The following is a 22,064-nucleotide window of genomic DNA, read 5'->3' on the forward strand; positions in this document are numbered from 1 at the left end:
TTCGTTCGTTCGTTTCGCTTCTTTTGTCATCTACAGCGGATAGTAGCAAGAGTCTTTTCAGACCTACGTGCGTGTTTGTTGACTGGCATTGTTTTGGCAATTGTTTTTTTTTTTTTTTTTTTTTTTTTTTTTTCGCACGACACCACATANTTTTTTTTTTTTTTTGTTTTTTTTCGCACGACACCACATAGCCAAGTAATAGAGATACGAAAGATAACAAAAAATTACAGGCCAGAGAGAGACAGAAAGAAAGAAAGAAAGAAAAAAAGAAAGAGTACTTCTCGTCTTTACTGGATGCGCTCGTCCGAAAGTGTATGCGTACGGAAATATCGTTTGGCAGTTTAATCGAGACATACACTGACCGACGAGGATAGGATCATCCACGAGGGAAATTTCCAACAGCTGCTACAAGCGATCGTCTATATCGAGAGCTCGCAGATAGATCGACAGAGGCACAACTACTCGCAGAGGTTCGCCGATCCAAGTACAATAATATATAATAAATGTATGTAGCAGCAACAGTAGCAGCGCAAAGATGCTTACAAGCTCAAGATTCAAATACAACAACTATATATTTAAGTGGAGCGAGTAGAGCGAGAGAAAAGAGAGATGGCGCAGCGCGACCATTATCGAGTCCAATGAACCGTTCAAAGCATCAATTTGCCATTGTGTTTTGTTGTTGGTTGTTTTCAATCACTGACCTTTGGCTGCTGCCTCGGGTCCTCGCTCGATTCGAGACCGGCCAGCGGATTCGACGTTATGTTAATCTTCGAGTCGGCGATATTGCCGTTGAGTACCCTGCCGTTGCTAATCGGCTTGCCTGCGAATCGACGCGCAAAATTACATCATCTCTAAAGAGTGAAAAGTTGAAAAAAAGCGAAAGAAAGCCACTCACTCTGATCCTGGGAAGGCTCGCGGCTCTGCTTCTGCTTGCTCTTCTTGTAGGTGACGCCGATGGCCGTGACGGCCACGAGGAGCAGGCAGCTGCCCGCGATGCCGCCGATGATGGCGTAGATGTTGGAGCTGTCGACGGTCTCGACGGTGCTGTGGTCCTTGTTGTTTGCGCCCGGGAGCGGCTGGCGGGCCGGCGGCGCCTCCGTCGCCAGCTTCTTCGTCTTCTGCTTGAGGATCTGCGAGAACTCCGAGGCGGCGCTCACCGAGAAGCTCTGCACCTTGAACTCGTAGGCCGTGTCGGGCTGCAGGTGGGCGATCGTGATGTTGGTCGCGTTCCTGCCCTCCACGGTCGTCTTGATGTAGTCGCCGGCCGAGGTCGAGGCCCGATGGTACACGTAGAAGCCGTCGATGTCCGCCGAGTAGTTGGTGTTCTGCCAGAGCAGTCGGATCTCCGTCGGTCCCAGAGCCTCCGTGTGCGTCAGCAGTGGGATCGGCATGGTGTTGGTGTCGAAGCCGTTCTTGCGCGTCAGGTGGAATCGGACCTTGAAAATTTTTCAATCAACCTCGCGATTCACTTAATTTGTTTTTAATCGCAGGCGTCCACTCACCGAAATCGGACTGACGGCGTTGTCGTTGTTGGAGTAAACGGCGGCGATGCGAAAGCGGTAGGTGTGATCGGGCTGCAAATCCGAAACCTCGAACGATCGAATGTGACTGGCTATTTCCGTGCTGTCGGTCATCCACTTGGCCTGCTTACTGTTGCTGCTGGGCTTCTGGCCCAACTCTCGGTACTGCACCTTGAAGAATTGAATGGGCAATCCGGACTTTTCCGGCACCGACCAGCGCACCATCACCGAGACGTCCGAGAGCCTCGTGATGTTTGGTTGGTTCGGAGGTACCATGATAGCTGCGAATTTCATCAATTTTAATCAGTGATCCAAGTACTATTGAAACAGAGGCTGGTTCGAGTACTTACCCAATCGATCCTTGCGTTTACCGTTCTTGCCTCTTCTGCGTCCGCCGCCCCGGGTGTGCTTGTGCACGCCCCCGGCCATGCCGTGCTCGTTGCCGCCACCTCGAGGCTTGTAAGCGGCGCCCATGTGCTGCTTCGGGCTGACCTTGAGGAAGTTGTAGCCCGAGTGGGAGCCGTAGTCGTTGCTGGCGACGCACTGGACGATGCCCGCGTGCCTCTTCTCCACGAGCGAGATGTAGAGGTTCGAGCCCTTGATCTCGAGGTTCTTGCTCGGCTGGAGGGTCTCGCCGTTGATGAGCCACTCGATCCTGGGCGGCGGCTGGCCGCTGGCGTTGCAGGAGAGCTCGAGCTCGCCGCCCTCGGGGAAGGTCGAGAGCCGGGGCGGCTGCAGCACCTGGGGCGCCTCCACGACCGTCAGTATGACGCTGGCCTTGACCTGGCCCACCTGGTTCCTCCACTCGCAGTCGTACTCGCCCCGGTCGCCCGGCTGCACGTTCGAGATGCTCAGGCCGTTGGCCGAGTAGGCCGATCGCGAGGGCAGCACGCTGCCCAGCTTCGTCCACGTTACCTGCACACCCAAGCACACGGTCAGAAATTTGCAAATTTGCAAAAACGAGCTCTTGGAAAAGGAGAGGAAGCAGCGCGCAAAACCTCGGGACCGTTTCCCGGTAAAAGCGCTAGCGCGTCCGCCGTGCGAAAGACCATACGAGATTCCTCCGCAGGGGCAAAAAAAGCCCGCTCGCGGAGACTCGCTAGCTTTAAATCAAAAGATGCGCACCGCCGCCGCTCCTCGCCTTTTCTCACTGCTCGTCGATTGCATATATAGCGTATATATATACCTGGGGAATGGGATAGCCAATGGCGAAGCATTCCAGAGTGACATTTTTGCCGCGCTCCACCTCGTACTCGTGGAGCGGCTGCTTTATGAAGTAGGGCGCCTGATCGGGCATCTGCTTGACGACCCTCAGCACCGTCTTGTGATTGCTCGTGAACGTCTCCGAGGTGATGTAGTTGTTGGCCTGGCAGTGGTAGCTGCCCGAGTCCGAGGCCCGGGCGCGCTCCAGGATCATGACTTTGCCGCTGCCCGGCTGGCTCGCCAGAGTCTCGATCTGGCTGCCGTCCTTGAAGAACTGCACTATGGCCTCGGGCACGCTGGTGGGCACCGGGCAGCTGATGGGCACGTTGCTGCCCGCCGGCACCGTCCAGTGCACGTCGCTCCGGTCGACGAAGCGCTCGATCCGCGCCTGGGTCAGTCGCGCCGGGTTCGAGGCCAAGCCGCTCGTTCCTGCAACATTCAAACGAACGATCGTATAACGATCCGTTGAACGACACACGAGTGCGTGCGAGTCGCATAAATACCGTAAAAAGCGACGCATCGATAATCGCCGGCTTTGGACTCGTCGTCGAAGTAGACGACGTGCTTGGACGTCTTGCCGCCAGCGGGACTAGCCGAGTCGATGAGCCTCCAGTCCTTGGAACCGAGGGGCCTGTGTCGCCAGACGAACTTCTCCGCGGCGAGGTTGAGGCTGCACTCGAAGTTCACCTCGTCGCCGAGCGGCGCGATGAAGGCCCTCGGGTGCTTCGTGAACACCATTCCAGGCTCGGATTTCTGGCCTGTTTCGGAATAGAGTCGACGAATTAGCCAGCTATTCAAAGAGTTCTGTATACAACGATGCGCGTCTACGACGTATGCGATTGAAATTTTCTCACGGATTCGCTCGACTTTAGCCTCGCGAGATAGTTTCTCCGCAAAAGATCGCGTGCGCGTAAAAACGCTCGGAACATTTACGCGCGCAATTAGTGCGTGTTTGGCGCGATATCGCAATCGACTTTGACGAAAAAATGACAATGAGGAAAAGGCGACTGTGCCGCGCGCGCGCTCGATTCCTCAAAGACGCTCGACGCTTAATTGCGCGACGAAATAAAATCGTCTTATATAGGTGTATAGACATGACTCACCAGAGACGCCCATGTATCCGAGCAGGATGAAAAGCCAGACCGCATCGGTGAAAAAGCTCCTTGTCGCAGCCATGTTGTGTTGGCTCGGTCTGGAAAAAGTCAAGAAAAAGGCATCGCATGAGTTCACCTGTACTGGAGTGTGCTCCGCGGGGAAATTGTCGCGGCAAAGTTCACGTGTGGGTGCATAGGAAGACACGCGAGTATATCTCTAAATTTAACGTTATATGCAAGCCGCGCCGCGACGAGTCAAAAGTGAAAATAGAACGTGCACGGAGTGTACACGAGGCTGCTACGCGCAAAGCAGCAGCAGCAGCAGCAGCAGCAGCGATGTTTTCCACGCGTGTAATCTTCTCTTTAAGTTTCTTATTTTTTCTCTCTTTTCTTTTTTTTAGGCTCGCGTCGCGTGTACACAGGCGTTGACTCTTGGCTCGTGCGCGCGCACTTTGAGGAAAAGCGAGAGACAAGTGGAATGTTCGTGTTTCTCGTCGTACTCGGCATTCGCGACTCTCAGACACGAGCTCGGGTGAACACGAGAGACAGGCCGAAAATGACTTTCTTGAAATAATATTTAAGCCTGGGATAGTAGTTGCGCGTCAGGTCGGTGTGTCGTCGCTCGCTGCACTGCGTAACACGTCGCGATAAATCGCTCACTCGCGAGCCACGGCTACTCGCGAGTCTCTCGAGGAATAATTTTCGACGAGTTACATTATATGTTTCGTGGGAGCGGATCGGATGGAAAATTAGTTGGCCCGCTTAGTCGTAGTCGATACGATCGCGGAGATCGGCACGGCGTTCGAGATTAGCCGCCTTTGGAGCACAAAGAGCGATTAGGTGGAAAATAATGGCCGGGACCTTAGGAGCATATAGGTGCTGCATCCGGCGCGGCGCTGCATCGGTATTACATGCTGCACACATAGGTAACCGAGAGCTGCGAGCGTAATTAAGCGGTGAAACGTTTCGTGCCAGTCGCCGGAGAAGAAAGCTCCGAGATCAAGAGAGAGAGAAGCCGTACATAGCCAAGGTATATATAATACGATACGTGCGAGCGAGGCGAACGCGCCCACGCGATTATTACGTACGTGCGCTGCGCACTGCGGAGGAGGCAGCAGCACTCCGATCGCTGCCGATGTGGCACGCGCCGAGGAAAATCATGAATGAACGGCCGAACGGTGGCCTCGCGCTCTCCTACACGCTCTCTTACACGCGCGCGCCAATCTGCTCTCTACCTACTCCTACATAATATTGCTGTGTGCGCCGCCAGAGAGAGAGTCGCTTGGCTCAATGAAAAGCATGCCAACGCGAATGGAGGAAAGCCAGTCCACTGCGTGTAGTGTGTACCCGTACGATATCGTTAATGAGATGCGCGACTTTTTTGCGCCGCGCCGCCGGTCCAGTCCGCAGTGCGGTGAAAGGAAGAAAAATCGACGTAGCTCTCGAACGACCAGCTATACCAAATTGCATTCGACGCCGCGGATTTCGGCGCAACGGGACTTTTTCTCGCGCGATGTATTACCGAGTTAAAAACAAAACGAGATTCACCTGTGCCGTGGAGCACGTTGTAATGCAGCGATCGGCTGCAGCGAATCGGACGCGCTTACGCACGGCCGTTTTTCTCTCGCTGCAGCGATGATCGCTGCGAAGAAAGCTCAAACAAGCAATTATAAACTATATACACGGATCGTAAGACAATATTGACTTAGCTAAAGTACCTCGTAGCGCGTTAAAAACAACAAGCGCGCGCAAAAGAACGTCTCGAGTCTCTCTCGGCTCTTTCAAGAGAGAATGAAAAAACGCTACAATACATAGGCTCGTTGCTATATACGCTGCGCAAAGAACATGAAAACGTCGGATATTTCCTTGGCCGTTTATAGCTCGGCGCGAGTTGCGAAAGTATATAGTTTAGCGCGCGAGCAATAATCGAGGAGTGTAGTACGCGTAGGCGTCTATACGTACCATTACACGAGCTCATTCATAGACTCTATATATATACACACACACGTGAGATCTCTCTCCTTCTCGCGTAGTATATACGTCGCCCACTCGGCCGATCGCGCCAATTGCAGTAGATGACACAGGAAGTTGCTGCAGGCCGCGCCAATTTTATACACCCATAGGCCTGGGTACATATATAAAGCCGCGGCCGATTGTTGTCGCGGACCGCTGATCTATGCCTTATACATCTACCACGATCCTATATACGAGCAGCGGACAGCAAGAAAACCGATGCTTCCGTTACACATAAATATATGTGTATCGTATCTTGGCCGATCCCGCGCACCACCCAGCGACACTTTATTTTATATTTTTCTTTCTTTCGCTCGCGCTATTTTTCTCTACGAAATATTTTTATGGAACTCGCGACGGAGCAGCCCGAGCGATATGAATTGTCGCTCGACCGGTTCGATCGCCTTATGAATACTTCTGTATCATATACATATCCGATTATTCATACGCGCGTCGATCGTAATTTTTCACTCGTGTACGAATACCGGATACGCGTCGGACGTCCTGCGCTCGTTCCAACTTGAGCGAAAAATGCAAAAAAAAAAGAAAAAGAAAAAAATTATTACGAAAAGAAAAAATGACTATTAACGAAAGGAGTAATGAGATGTGCTGTTGGCGTGCCGCACGCGCGCAATCAGTCGCGCTAACACGTCCAACCCTACACACATGCGCTGCACAATTGCGATTCGCGCGCGCGGCAATTTCGCACGCGGCCCATTATCATCATTATGTTTATTTCTTCGAGAGAGAGAGAGAGAGAGAGATACGCGCGCGCGCGGCATGTAAACTGGCAAATCAAGAGAAAAATTAGCTGCACCGAGTTATACAGAGGGTCCGACGCGAGGAATGCTACGCAGCTCGACAAAAACCGCAGAAACGTTAATCCGCGTATATATTCTAGCGATACATTGATCCGCACGTAAGCAGAGTTTTTGCTTCTATTCTCTTTTCTTCCTCTCCTTCTTATTCTGCTTCTTTGAGCCGTGCGAGCTGCCAAGTGTGCGCGAGGGACACCTTCTATACCTATAATAATAATACACCCTATGCTCTTTCTTCTTTAATGAGAGACTCTTTTGTGGATCTGCATACAAGAGCTTAAATTATGTATTAGGTCCCTGCCGCTGAAAAGAAACTATCTAGACTACATGGGCATGAATAGCAGCACTACTCCTCTTTTTTACGCCTTTGCCTTCTTCTCTCCTTCGTCTTGTTCTTGCGCGCCGCAGTTTGCTATTACCAACGAAATTGTGTTTCGTGCAAATAGAGAGAGAGAGAGGGACGAATCAACTTTGGAAATGAAAAATCATTTACGCTCGGCGAGTACGCGCGTAAGCGAAGCGTGTCAAAAAATATTTATCAACGCTATTAAGCGAGAGAGAGAGAGCAAAAAAAACGACCATATTCCCAGTGGACGATCAAACCTAACAATGTATAACGAACGTGAGCCGAGAGGAGCCAAAGCCTCCGAAAATCTGTCAGAAAAGGAGAAGCCAGCGGCGGCAGCGTCATGAATTTTTAATGACTTGTACAGCATCGAGCGACCAAATTAGATTCTTTGACGGCAAAACACCCCTTTTTTTGTTCAAACTCCTTGGCCGAGAGTAAAAAAGGGCCCCAAATCCGCAATGTCTATAGACGCGTGTGAAAGAGAGAGAGAGAAAGAACCTTAAGAAAGAAGGCGTTTCTCGATCAGGGATCAAAAACACGTCATTTATCGTTCCTTTTCATATTTCGAACATGTGTACGCTCTCTCGGACTCCGTATATCGCTCGATTACCTTCCAAAAGCTGCGGAGAGTCCTGTTGATTCAACGATTTTTCTCCTTTTTATATTAAAATTTATAGACGCGCGCGCGCGCAAGCCAAGCGATGAGTCGAGATAATAACATAGTCAAGTCACTCGAGTGTGACTTTGGCAAATTGGAGATAGAGAGAGAAAGAGGATTCGCCGGCGCGCGTAAAAATTTTTATGTCTCCTCCGACGAAATAGATTTAACTTCCTCTCTTGCTCGCGCAAGCAGAGATGGCATTTTCTATTTCTGCATCATAAATTCACGCAATAAAAAAATTTAAGTTTCAAACTTGGCTAGAAGTGTGCACATACTCGTTCGAGGCAAAAACAACAGCAAAAAGAGTAGCGAAAAGGCAGCATAAAAGTTTGAATTGATAAGACGTGGGCAAACGAAGCACGGATACAGCTTCCAGCGAGGAAATATTATAACATTGAAATGCGCGTGATTTCATCAGAGCATTATTGCGAGCGTTGGCATTGCACATCGCCTACACGGAAGATTAGAACAAGACGTTGGTGTTGTGCCGGCAGAGCTTATAAATTACACCAGCTCGAGCTTGATAGCTCAATAATCGGACTCGGCGTGGCTCACCTGTTGGTTGGCGGTGTCGATCGTCCAATTAACATATTCCCGAAATAAAATATCATCGGTCGAAAATATATGTAAATGTGTCACGAGCGGCAGCGGTGCGCGGGGCGTCAAATCTCTCGCCGCTGCTCGCTGATGCTTCTGCTCGAATATATACAAACGAGTCATATTTTTACGAGTGTTAATAAAGCAAATTAGAATTGATTTGACACATTGAGGCGCAGACTCGGTATAAGAGTCAATTTCTCATGTATATAATAATATGGAGCGCTACGGGCGAGAGACGAGGCGATCCGAGAGAGCCGAGAAGCAAAACGTGTCGATTTATCCCTGCTGCATGGCAATATATAATATAATCCGAGAAACGAGCTATGGTAATCCTTCGTGCGGCAGAGTTTCGAATCATTTTTTTTCTCTGCAGCTCCGAGTGCGTGAGAGAGAGAGAGAGAGAGAGAGAGAGAGACAGGGAGAAGCTGCTTACGCCGAGCGCGACTAGACGCGTTTTTTCACACTTATTCTTATCTCGCATCGTTTCTTGCATCTCGTTACACGTACGAGAGCTGCTGCGAGAGGAAGAAAAAAAATACAGATGGTGATTTTTTGTTTCTCGTCGGCTCGCACTCTCAACGAGGCTGCGTGAGCTACGGGCGCGAACGCGAGTAATCATTCCGACACTCGGAGCAGTCCGCGGATAGAGAAGCAGAAAAGTCAACGCAAAAAAAAGGAAGGAAGAAAAAAACGGTAAGGAGGGGTAAAAATGATTTCTAGCCCAGTCATTCACTTGCTCGTTGCTCACGCGCACGTATGGTTACATGTAAAATCTTGATTCGTCCGTCTTCGAGAGGGAGAGAGAAAGAGGATATTTGCAGTTGGCGTATAGGTATTTCGTAGAAGATTAAGAGGTCCTCGGCCGGTTGGAAGGCGCTCGTGCACGGTGAGGAAATATATGTACGAAAAGTGCATATACATGCATTATAATACGCATACACGGAGCTCTCTCGTGGAGGATCTTATACGGAGTCGTCGAGCGGCAGACAGGCTGCAGGATTGCGCGGCCGTTGCAGGCGGGAGCAGCAGCCGACAGGTATCCAATGCGAATAAAATGAGACTATATACCCGCACATGCGAACCGAAAGAAAGGGGACAAGACAAAAAGAAATACGTGGTACACGCTATATAGTTTCGCGTGCAAGAATACAACAAAAAAGCAACGGACGAGAAAACAAAAAGTACAACAGCTAAGAAGAAGAAGAAGAAGCAGCAGCAGACGCAAGGATGAGAACCCGTTTTTAAAATCGCGCGCGCGCGCGCGCGAGAGAGAGAGAGCAGGAGCGCGATAAAAATCAACAGGTGGGATGTTCGACAAGTCGCACGCGTTATGTAGGCCCAACGAAATTCTCTCTCTCTTCACAGAGGAGCAAGAGATGCATTCGTTGAGAAAGACTCGCGAAATTCGTCCTTATTACCCTTTTCTGGCCTTACAAACGATCTCGAGAAGATGTGTGTATAGAACAGGTGGATGCGTATGAGGCAGGATCGAGCTACGAAATGTGGCCGCTTCTGTTTGAAAGGTAAGAAACGAGAGGTTCGCCTGCTTATTACAGGACGCTATAATTAACGAGTATGAAAAAATTACGAGCCTAGTCGAGCCGATGTCTACAGGAGATGCACACGAGTCTCGCTTTTCTATAATAGAGCACTTGCATACACAAGAAAGGGATGCAGTTGGCGATTTGAATAGCATCGTCCGGTGCAGCAGCATCCAATGGACAAGACAATGCGCTCTCGTGGCTGGGCACAATTGCAGCTCGATCGAAGCGATCGCCGAGCGGCCCTTTTTTTATTTATAAATGAGAATTCCAACACTCGGCACTTGTCAGCTGTATGTGGCTCGAGCAGCAGCTCCAAGATCGCGAAGGGGCCGTTTTAATTGATTTTATTGATGCGCGCGGCTGCGTCGAGAGCCAACGATGCGGTATCGGCATCCCGGGCAACATGGCCCAGAAAGGCGCAGCGCAGCTCATTAATTATACAAATCACATGGGCCATATGAAGCGGTTTGGAGACTCGAGAGAGAGAGAGAGAGGAATTAAAGCGGAAAGTCGAAGCGGACTCCGGTAGCGCGGCGTATTGGATACGTATTGGTGCGCGCGCGGCTCGATCTGCGGGCAAAAAAGTTGCGTGCTGGGCGCTTTTTTGATTCTTTTTTCTCTGCAGCTATTCTCGCTCCTTTATTATTCGGCCGGCCGCTTCTCTATCCGATTCTCGTTTTTAGCCGGCGCGTCAGCGTATACTTAAAAATCAAATTATCCATTATTTACGCAGTACCAGTTGCCACGCCATTAAGAAGCTTCTGACGCTCTCTTTCTGCTCTTCTCTTCTCTCTCTTTGGCAATTCTCTCTAGCTTCTCGCCTGCGCCCGTCCTGCAGCGTTCAATAAAAAGCCCCCTGCACCGGACCGGACTTTATCGCTATAAATCAACCTCTCAACTCTCTTGTATCCTCCGAGTCTCTCTGCTGCCGGCTCTCTCTCTCTCTCTCTCTCTCTCTCTCTCTCACTGTCTCGTTGGACCCTTTTTTCATTCTCTTTCTCTCTCGCTCGACTAGCTATGTCCCAAAAACTCGTGGGGTTCTGCGAAAATTTCGGCAAAAAAGACGAAACGAGTCAACAAGAGAAAGAACGAAAGAGAGAGAGAAAGAGAGAGAGAAAAGAGTATCGCAAAAAATGAAAATAAAAAAAACTGCGAATTCATGTTGGTCCGTGTGCATAGCTCGCACGAAGCTGCAGAGAAAGAGAGTAAGAGAAGCGGCCTCGCCTCGCGCGCGTGAATCGGCGCCTCCGATCGAACCTGAACACATACACACACATACACATATAAGCACACTCGAAGGTACTAGCCAGAGCGCAAACTTGACCTTCCTGCGGCGCGCTGCAGCATGCGAATGTGCGAGAGCTCGGGCGAATGTCTGCACTGCTGTGTATAGCATGGACTGCATGTGTACCGCGCGCATGTGGACCCGTATGGGAGTCTTTCGCGAAGATGACCATAAGAGCGTTTAACTGCGCTGCTCGCGCAGGTATACATACGTATAGTGTACGGTATACCTATGCACACAGGTAGACTCGATGCAGCACATGCAGTGCGCCGCAGCGGTGCACGCGAAGAAAGGCCCTTTGAGAATGCGAGTACGTGTAGCTACTCCGAGAGTCTCGCTCATAAGACTCTCGCTTGCCTCGTTCGTTCCTTCCTTCGGCTCCGTGTGCACTGCACGGCTCTCGCATGCTGCTGCATCGAGTCTACCTATACCGTACACATACGCGCGTGCAGATAAAAAAAAACGCCTCGCGAACAATGAAAAAGGGAGAAAGGATCCTTGGCCGTCCATAGGCTATACCGTGCACACACGTACGTACTGTATACGTTTGTTGTATGTGTGTGTGTGCGAGGCGAAGGACTCGGACTCGAGGCTTTTCTTCCCTCTCGGTGACCGGGAGAAAAGGAGAAAAATTGTCGAGCGGCTTTGATGCGCCGTATCGAGCATCAGCGTCAATCGTCGAGTGGCTTAGCTTCCAAAGAGAGAAGAGCTGAGAAAAATGCGCTCGACAAAAATCCGATTAGTCGCTTGGGTCGGTCAAGCAGCTCGTATAATACTCGTTGCATTGTCACTTTGGATGCGGACGAAAGGATCGCTTTAGCGCGCGGACAAAAAAATCCAGCCGACACAATGAGCGAGTTGATGAAATTAAAATTGGAGCTCCGAGGGTGTACGATACGCCGACTCACTGCGTAGGCCGTGTTTGCCAGCTTTAATGAGGCTTAACGAGCCGTACCGTACCGAGTATATGGCAGCAACACTTGTATTCTCGAGAGCTAAATTACAGCTCCGATCGCCTCGAGCTCGCTTCGCGCGCGGCTAGGGCCTAGAGTAGCCGAGGGCCCTTTTCTACCGCGGCCAAATTGCAGCAGCCGGGACCTCTGCGCTCCTTCGACCTATCCGCGTCGTAAAATCCCGCACTCGGAAATGGAAAACGCGCGTCTTTTTCGAGAAATGGTATATCCTCGTGGCCGTTTCTAAAGAGGGACGCGCATCGTTTTCGGTGCAAAACTTAACACTCAATTAACGAGACAATGAGAGAGGGAAAGAATGGGAGAGAGAGAGACGCGTTGAAACCAAAATAAATATATACGTGAGATGTGGCGCGGCTGCGGCTGTGGCGGCGTGCAATAATCGCTACGTTCGAAAGCACCTCGAAGGCTCGAAACAAGCCAAGAAGACGAAGCTAAAAGAAGAGAGGAGCTGAACGGGGGGGAGCTCTGTGTACAGGCGCAGCGAAATGCATCGACGACGACGACGACGACAAGCAAGACGATGACGACTTTGCGAAAAGCCCAAGCGGAACCATAATAATACTGCGAACGAGTTCTCCCTCGTGCAGTGCAGCCGCGCAGTACACAGCGCGCTGTGCTCGCTTATAGCTTACAATCGCGAGGAGGAGAGCAGAAGAGTAGAGAAAAGAGAGACGAGAGGAGATTGCGGGCTCTGCATGTGCGCTATACAGTTGGTAGCTTCTTTATATACACGGCTCGAGTGCAGTGCGTGCCGATCGCTCGCTCTTATACCTTGCTCGCGCGTGCACTGCTCGAACCGTATATGTTGTGCCCACTCGGCACGTTGCACAACGCGCACTACGATAGACGAGCAGTCGGTATATATATAGGACCTGCGGCCGAGTGCGAGAGAGAAAGAAAAAGTCGCGCCCTCGGAGCTGCTCCTGGCCGCCTGCGACACCTTCGGGCCGCCCCGCTGCTGCACGCGACGACCATCTGGACCTCCGTTCGTCGCGGTCACTCGAGGCTCCATCCATAATAAGCTTATTTTTTCACCTGCACCTCCAACTCCGACGATTGTATAAAGAATTGACTTGGTGCAATCGTTCGTCGGCTTCTTTTCATTTTATAATCTCGTCCGCGTCCTTCTCGGCGAATTCTGACGGGCCACGCGTTGACGTTTACGTTGACTGTACATCGTCCAAGTCGGATCATCTTTGCAGACGAGGCCTTCGCAACTCGTCTTTCTGGTTTCCGAGCCGATGTATCTAACGAAAAACCCAACTCGATCATCTTTTGGACTTTTTCAAAGCGATGAAAATTAGTTGCTGCCATTGCCAAGGATCAAAATGTCCCTCTTGCGAGATAAGCATTTCGTTGTCGCGTTCAGCCACTTATGATCTGGATTTTGCGATCGAATCGCAGAAGCAGCAGCAGAATTTTTCCGTGAACCTCGCTGAAATCTAATCAACCGTACGATCCCCGCACAATTGCCACAATAACGTCGATGGACTCGTCGCCGAAATTCGCCTCTGCTAGAGCAAACTTTCTGCTCGAAGAATGGGACAATCGCTTGGCTCATTCATAGGCTATTATTCAATTGGCCGCTCGCCACATTTTTTCCTTTTTCTTTCACTCGATTCTCTGGGCGTCTTTGGAGCGTCGGGTAGCAGCATCTTTTGCGGAACAAACGAAATTCCTCAAAACGCAGGTATAGTATTGTTGCTACGAAATCTCGAAAATTCCCATTGCAGCTCGAAGCAATCTCTCAGTCTGATAATTTTCCGGCATACGCGAGAAGCAAGGAGGCGTGGAAAAAAATCTTTTATTTTTTCACGTGCGTACACGGGCCGTAATATACGTACAGCAGATAGATACGCGAGCGAGCCGCGCGTATAGAAAGCGAGGGAAGTGGCCTGTAAGCTCCTGGGGGGTTCCAAAGAACCGAGGGAAGTTGAAGAGCCTCCTTGTAACATAATAGTCGCGTGTGCTGCACGTGCACTCACACACACGGACTCGCAGACTTGCATACGTGTGGTTGACGAGCCAATTCAACGACGTAGCGTGTAAGCTGCTGCTGCTGCACCCGCGAAGATTATTATACGTACGCTTATAAGAGTGCAAGTTTTTAATTTTTTATTCCCAAGCGTCTGGGCATTGAGTTAACAAAGAGGGGCAAATGCAGCTTCAAAAAGGAATAAAAGAGAGAAAGAACGTGAATTCTCCCCCTGGCCGCCCTTTAATGAATCGCGAATATGAAAAAGCGAAATACTAGATCTATTATGCGGTACAGCGTTGAAAGTCGACGCACGGGAGCCTCGGCTCGTTGAGCTTCTGCTCTTTGAGCTCGCTTATCGGATCCGCTTTTGCGGAAAACGACATTTTTTCGAGTCGCGAAATTTTTTGACATACGAGCTGCTTCCGATCGGCCCGATAACCGTAAAAGTCTCCAATGAACTTTAAGCCATTTAAGACGTAATCCGCTATAGAGGCGTGAAAGTTTAAGTATATAGCGAGATTTGTCGCGCTCGAGGAAGAGAAAGAGAGAGAAATGCGCCGCACAAATCGATCGAGAGGAGCTATAAAAAGGCGTCGATTCGCGCAAAGGACGCATACATCGAAAGCGGAAGTGAGCCAACTTCGAGCTCAGCGGGAGTGACGCAACCATCATCAGCGCAGATTTAATGTCATTACTTATTCTCTTTTTTTTTTGCTACATCAATACGGCTACGTTGATTTTTGTCTCCGTTGCAAGCGGAAACTAACAAAGTGACACAACGATATCCTGCGCCTCGTCGAAAACTATTCGCCACGAGTCGCCGGTACGCATATCAATTAAGCCAAGCCAAGGTGCAGTACTCATTGGCATATGATTAATGTGGTATATATGCAATGGTGGCTCGCTCGAGTCGATCCGGTGCGCGGGCGCGAGCGTAGGCATGACCGCTGGAATTCGCATTAAAAGCAACTATACCCGTAGGCGAGCTCTACGCTACTATGCGATAAGTGCAAAAAATTGCCCTGAAACTAGACGAGATACGTCGATTGAATTAGTGCGGCGCGGATGTATACTGTATATAGGAACGACGCTTAATATCATTGGCTAACGAATAGATAATTGGTTGAACCTGTCGCGGCCTACATCGGACTTACTATGATTATCGACGGATTAGCAACGATCGGCTTCTTTGGACTCCGGAAACCCGCGACAGCCATCGAGATTTCATCGATCAGCTACATGGATCGTAGATCAGTGGACGATCGTCCGGCAAAATCGGTAATTACAAGGTCGCCGTAAGGGAGAAAAAACAACGGTCCTCCCTCGTACGAGCGAAATTCGACACCGTCAACAGGTGAATCGGTGGCTTCCCTCTGCATCGTTTCCTGCTACTTTGCTCTCTCTCTCTCTCTCTCTCTCTCGTACTCGCTATAGACTAGTACGTCTCGACAATGAGTAAACACTCGAGAGCTCGACAATAATAACATTGACCTGACAATGACCGAGCGTCTTCTTACATATACTCGAATTAGCCGTCGTTTACATGTATATAATTGTGTAAATGTACGCAAAGTAATGATGTTTGGTCTCGAGGCGTGGAGAATGAGATTAGTGGCTTTTTAATCGCGCCTCGTGTAAATAAGACTTTAATCGGTCTCCGGGGCCCTGGCCGCAGTGCTTTAACGAAACTCGAAATTGCGCGCGAGGATCGCGTCGTTAGTGCGTACAGCCACGATCCGAGCGACGAGATTCCATCGAGTCGAGTTTTATATAGGCACCGAAGCAACGCTCCTAAACAAGCCCATTTTTACGCGTTGCGAGCAGTCAAAAAAAGTCACATCGTCCAGCGTCGAATCGCGTTCTTCTCTACACGTGGGAATCGATAATTCTCGCATAAATTCGTCTTCTTATGCGCGAGCAATTCAGCCTGTATAGCGGGACGGTAATTTATGGCTTTTCATAGAGCTCCATGGAAGAAAAAAAAAACGACGTCGCTGCTGCTGATGCTGCTGCCGAGTAAGTCTTAAACAATCAAAAGAGCTAAATCTAGGCATTATCCGAGATTTTATTTGACGCGTGCGCCGGCACAATGATAGGTCGCGTTTTATGCACCTACGCTGTCAGGCCTCACAGCTGGCGCGCATTCGTCCCATTCAATGCAGGCCATACTGATCGAAGGAACAAATTTCATGCCATAGAGAGAGACGCCCGCGTTTCTACCTTTGCCTATATACCTGCTCGCGAAACAAAACCTCCGAGAGTACATAAGCTCGATGATTTATCTCGTGTGGGGCACTCGTAAAAAAAAAAAAAAATACAAAACGAAAAAAAACACGCCCACGAACGAAAGCTGCGGGCTTGCGGTGGCGAACTTTTCGAGCAGCAGCAGTTGCGAATGCGCCTAGTCCTCTCGAATCCGGCGAACGTGCATTGCTGCAGCTTTTCCGCAAGTTCGCGCGTGTGGTCCGGATGCACGTTTCGGAGCTGTTGTCTCTCGATTCGCGGGTGGATCCGGTTCCGATCTATTTGGGCACGTCCGCGACATTTGGTCGAGTTGCGCCGAGAAAAGTGTCGTCGTCGGCCTGCGCGGCACACAAGGACTCGAGTTCGTACAACATATAGGTACGATATAATAGCTGGCGGTCGCACGCTATCTTTCATTAATTCCGAGTAAGAAGCGCTCCGAGTAAATTGCGCCATGCGATACGACGCGAATCTGCCGCGCGCGTCCTTAGTACTCTTATATCTAGCGACGACTAATGCTACTTATGACTTGTGTCTCGTTCCCCCCGCTCCTCCTCCTGCACTCACGGCTCGAGTTCTCGGTGTCGGGAGAGGCGACATCGCCGAGCATGTGCGCGCGATAAGATTGCCACTCGTGTGCTCGCCTCTGAGGACGATTTCGCACGACGTCTCGAAAAACCCGTGCTTTTTGCAAAACGATCAGCTGCCGAAGCGCCTCGAGTTACTTGGACCTCTATTATACTTGTATTATATGCGGAACAGACGGATGAAAACGTCGCCGCTGCATGTACGCGAGCTCGTAACGAGCCTCTCTCTCCTCGCCGCTCGATAAATCGATACGCGTTGAAAAAAACCCGAGGGTCCTCGCTTCTATTTGGTAATCGGAGAGTTGCAACTTCATAATATTATGCTGCTACTGGTGAAACGCGTCGACCGTCGCCAGCAGCGTTTCTCTCTCTCTTTCTCTACATATATAAATATACGCATACATCGAGGTTGTTTTTTTCTTAGCTCGTGTCCGCCTCTCTTCGATTCTTTCCTTTTTCCCGATTCCGACTCGTTACATTGAAAAGTACGGTATTGTTGACAATTTGTAACTTGCTTCTTCCATCGGGGCTCGTGCATCGATTCGGTAAACGCGCGTAAGCCGTGTAATTTTTATATTTAGACTCGCGCCACGGACTTTTTCAGGCGGATTTTCGAAAGAATAATATTATTTCGAACTTTCTGTCAGCAGTGCCTACACACAGAGACCGTAGTAGCAAGCGCGCGTGCCTTCGTGCGTAAGCTTAAGAAAAATGAAACATTCGAGTATTACTGTTTCATTGCGTAATGAATTTGAAGCACATTAGTCACGAGTGACATCGAAAATCTCGTACTGTCCAGTGTATATCGTCATCGTCGTCCCTAGCCTATTAAGCGTAAGATTTATACGAAGTGACGTAGTGGTATGGCCAAAAGTGGATCGCCACTGCAGGCAAATCGAGAGGCCAGTGACACGGAATATCTGGCCGATCGCTCGTTTTTCCGCAGCATTTTTATACAAAACATACATATGTGTATATTTTATGGATGAAATGTAAATTACGGTTTCGGGGAAGGAAGTAAAAAAAAATGCGTGTGGCGAAAAACTTTTTGCAGCGCGTAATGAAAAGCAGCTCTCGCAATACGCAGAAGTCCGGCTTCGTATTTTCTTAATTTATATGGCAGGTGTATTATGTAATCCTAGGCTGCGAGCTATTAAAGAGCGAAATTTCGTCCGATCTTTGTCTCCTTTAGGGCGGGCTGTACGCGCACAATGGTTTGTTAATAAGGCTCGAATAAAGGAATTGGCAGGCGTAAGGGATGCGCAAAATATGGGCAAACAAGAGGCATCGTCGCAAGAGTCAGATGCAACAGCGTGGCGTCGAGCGAATATTCGCGATGGCAATATTGCGCGAAAAAAATACCTAATTGCTATCTCGTTGAGATGTTTATCGCGTCTTGCTGAGCCCGTGTAATGCTCGCGAGGCGATCGAGATAAATATATTATTTTTTCCGTGTCGTACAGAAAATGTTATTGCATCGATTGGGCGATCAATCGGCCGATTGACGTGCTCAATGGCGCAAATTGTGCGAATTATTGTGCGAGTTTAATTGGGGCCCGGCTCGACTCGACTCGATGCGCGCGACTGCATACAATCCACGAGAGAGTGAGAGAGAAAAGATTCAAAAGAGAGACAGACGTAGACGTTGTGGTTGGGGCAAAAAGTCCACATGCACCGCCGCAGCGCGTTGTCCTTCGCGTCGCGCAGTCGCTTCTTGGAAAAAGAAATGGTCGCAGAGTTTCTGGCATTCCTGTCACCTAGGGTCCTCTCTCTCTCTCTCTCTCTTTCTCTCTCTTTCTCTCACGTGTATAGTAGAGAGACTTTTGGCCAATGCGCACTGCGCGCTGCTCGTGCGTGCGTGTAATATATGAGTGTGCGAGCGAGCTGCTTGTGTACGTGCACCACAAGGCCCAGTCGGAAACAAATGCGCGTGGGCCGCTTTATATATAAATGCGTTCGTTTCGAAAAAGGAAAGGAAAAAAGAGCCTGTGTAAAAAACGGAGAGAAAAAAAGGAGACTTTAGCCGAGTTTTGACTGCGCCTCGGCACTGCTCGACGTGAGACGGACGTTGAGCAGCAGCGAAGCAGCGATAATTGGAGGAAATCGTTTCGTTTGCGAAGGGGTTTAACAAACAAGCTCGCCACTATAAACTCCAAGCGCTATGAGATTGGACTATTTTGATTGGTACATAAGTAAGTGAGTCGCGACCTAGCGAGGCATGACCGTGACAAGTGCGATGCGGGGCTCGAATAACTCGGCGTTTGTTTATTCCTCGCGGAGCAACGACGACGTACACGAGTCAGGGTCCTGCTGTCCGCGAGTGCGCTTGTAAAATACTCGTGCACCGAGGCCTGCATTACATTCGTATATACAGAGAGAGAGAAGAAGCAGCAGGTGCCGATTCTCCCTCTTTCGCAGGCTCGTGCGTATGCATGTGGCAAAGAGAGAGAAAGAGAGAGAGAGAAAACGGCTCTGGCAATAAAAACAGCCGGAATATATATGTGCAGAAAAGCAAGTGTGTATCGGTGTGTCTGCGCGCGTGCATGCAAAAGCCTATAGAGTGCAGAGCTCGGCGCGCGCCTTGCCTTCTATATAGGAATAAAAAAAATGCGGCCCTTTATATTTTTAGCCGCAAAACTCGTCGTGTGTCTCTTGGCGCACTCGTGTGAAATATAAATACTCGCTGCTCTCCGCGCAACGTCGAATAAATCGCTTTGCACAAACTCGTATATACAGAGAGACATGCGATCTGTGCATTCGAGTGCACGAGTCTCATTTACGGTAAAGTTCAACAAAACACACGTGCGTAACGGAACTGTCAATATTACATAAAAACTCGAGTGCATTATACACAGAGGCACACCGAGCAACTCGGATAAGTAGAGAATGAGAGGAAGAATCAAAGCAGGCAAATATTTACGCTCTCACATAGATTGGGCTTAATCGGGGCTTAGCGCAATTAACGGAGGGACTACTACTCGTCGACGTGCTTTCTTCGAAACAATCACGCGATGCACTTGACGGCGCACGAGAACGATTAGGCCTCTCTCTAATTAGGCACTTTAATGCGTGAGAGATCGGCTGCACGAGAAGCCACGCGAAACGATTACTCACCCCTGCCGCTGTACGAAGACGACGGACCAACTTGTCAAATAGAAATCCGAGTCGATTAATCCTCCTTGTCGATCGCTTGCGCTCGCTGTATCGGTAGCTCTCCAGTGCAGCAGCGGTAGCAGCACCTCATCTCGTCCGCCGTGGGCAGCTCGTACGGGCACTAAACCACCAACCAGCACAATTGCCTCTGCTGCGCCGATCTCGGCGACAACCAAAACAACACTGCATTCATCTTTCGATCGATATTTATAATACTGTAAGATATGATTTCGATGTATTTGATTCCGGACGCGATTCGATTCTGACGGGCAATGTTGACAAAACGCGCGACAATCGACACCGTTTCCTTGTGTATATAACAAAACTGCAGATCCGATATACGAGGAACGAGGCGGTGCAAGGAAGAGATGTATAATATACGAAGGTACTGAAGCTGCTGCTGCTGCTGCTACGACGGCAGCGTCCGGCGAAACACTGGAATGCAAACCGACGAGTTTTCGAGGCAACAGCTCGAGACGGCAGCGGCGGCGGCTGTATACAGCGGCGGCGGCCACGGCGGCTACTCGCGGCTGCGGCGATGCCAGTACCTACTACCGAAGCCTCTACATATGTGTATAGCTTATACGAAAGAGGAGGAAAGAGAGAAAGAGAAAAAGAGAGAACGAGGGGAAGCAGCGATCGGAGAAGGATGAGATTTCGCCCGTATGTATTCAGTCGGCTCGTTCCGTACTGCCAGTGTGTCTCCTTCTCCTTGTACTTGTGCTCTGCCTCTCTCTCTCTCTCTCTACGTGCCTCGTCTCGTATTCTTCTCTCTTGTTCTTCTCGGCCTCGCGTGGCTCTCGAGCGAGTTCGATTCCCTGCAGCGCAAAGCTTCTCTGCCCACTGCTCGCTGACACTTTGGATCGAGCTGATTTTTTCGCGCTCGCTCGAGAGCCACGCGATCGCCCGCCTAGCTTTTCCGCGGAGCTTGCGCAAGCACGAATTTTGCGGGCGATCCCGAAGCCACGCGATAGCTTGCGCAAGTCTCGCGACCCTCTGTATCTTACTCGTGAATACAGCTGCTCCAGATGAACGTAATGAAATGTAAGGCTGTGCAAGATGGAATTAGCGAGGTCCATTAGCGACAAAAGAGAAACTTTACATCGATCCTTTTTCCTTTATGTACTCTTGTCACCTTCCATCATCACGAACATACATGAATTATATTCTTAAGCGTACTTTTACGCTAAGCTGTTTCTCTGCGGTATGAATAAAAAACAAGGCGACGGAAAAAATTAGAAAGCCGGCCGAAATTATCGTAGCAATGGAAATGCGTGAGCCGCGCGCGGTATCATTTAAGGAGAATCGAGAAAGGCTACTTAGGAACGTGGGGGCTACGGTCGCGAGCCTTGCAGTTGCGAGCCGTTTTTTTCTCGCTCGACGATCGCGCATCCATACTGCACTCACACACACACACACACACAGGGCATATAAACAAGAGAGGAAGAGAGAGAAAGAGGAGTGGAAAGGTGTCTTTATAGTTTTTGTTGCAGCTGCGACGTTTTTTACTTTGGTCGCGTCGCGCATGCACCGCGTCGCATGCAGGCAGGCCCTGCACAGCTCTCTTATGTAGCGAGCGCGCGTTAGCGCATTTTCAGAGAGAAACAGGCCACAAAGGATAATTTATGGTTGCGACGAGACCGATAAAAGCCCATCGAATAAGAAGAAGAGGGAGGGAGACGAGAAAAGAGAGAGAGAGAGAGAGAGCAATGATACGCGTACATATAGGATGCATAACTACGATGCGCGCACATGATAGAAACGTAGGACGTTTCTCGATATATAAATGGATTTTGTGTGTTTATGCTAACGAATCATATCGGACGCGGCCGAAAGAGATCGTTAGTCCTATACGAGCCGAGCGAAGCTGCAATTGTCGTTGTTGCTCGCGAAAAAGAATGCGAAATTTCGAAATAAGCCCCCAGCAGAGCCTCCTGCGACGCAGTCCACGCGCGCTAAAGAATCGTCTCGCCTTCTTCCCACACTCGGCTGTGTCTCCCCCACCCTCTTCCCCTCTCTCTCTCTTTCTCTCTCTCTCTCT

The 22,064-nt window shown here is 49.8% G+C and overlaps 1 protein-coding gene across 1 annotated transcript; it reads right to left on the bottom strand.

Annotated features, from left to right (window-relative positions):
* Positions 1-150: 150 nt before the first annotated feature.
* Positions 151-20,490, bottom strand: LOC106647995 (interference hedgehog-like). The gene is made up of 8 exons (XM_014364591.2): positions 19,985-20,490; positions 3,827-3,915; positions 3,227-3,481; positions 2,707-3,152; positions 1,871-2,435; positions 1,503-1,801; positions 896-1,436; positions 151-820 (listed from the first exon to the last, which is right to left on the bottom strand). Exons 2-8 carry the CDS (start codon positions 3,897-3,899, stop codon positions 690-692), a joined length of 2,310 nt encoding a protein of 769 aa, XP_014220077.1. The 5' UTR covers positions 3,900-3,915; positions 19,985-20,490; the 3' UTR covers positions 151-689.
* Positions 20,491-22,064: the final 1,574 nt, after the last annotated feature.

This window comes from Trichogramma pretiosum, unplaced genomic scaffold (assembly GCF_000599845.2).
Source record: "Trichogramma pretiosum strain Unisexual culture from Peru unplaced genomic scaffold, Tpre_2.0 scaffold51, whole genome shotgun sequence".
Taxonomy (NCBI): Eukaryota; Metazoa; Arthropoda; class Insecta; order Hymenoptera; family Trichogrammatidae; genus Trichogramma; species Trichogramma pretiosum.

Bases quoted from the DNA above. Each gene is read 5' to 3' on its own strand.
- LOC106647995 (XM_014364591.2), bottom strand. From the start codon at position 3,899: ATGGCTGCGACAAGGAGCTTTTTCACCGATGCGGTCTGGCTTTTCATC. The intron at 3,153-3,226 runs GTATTTATGCGA...TGAATGTTGCAG, and splicing joins TCGATGCGTCGCTTTTTACG to GAACGAGCGGCTTGGCCTCG. The intron at 2,436-2,706 runs GTATATATATAC...TTGGGTGTGCAG, and splicing joins TTGGCTATCCCATTCCCCAG to GTAACGTGGACGAAGCTGGG.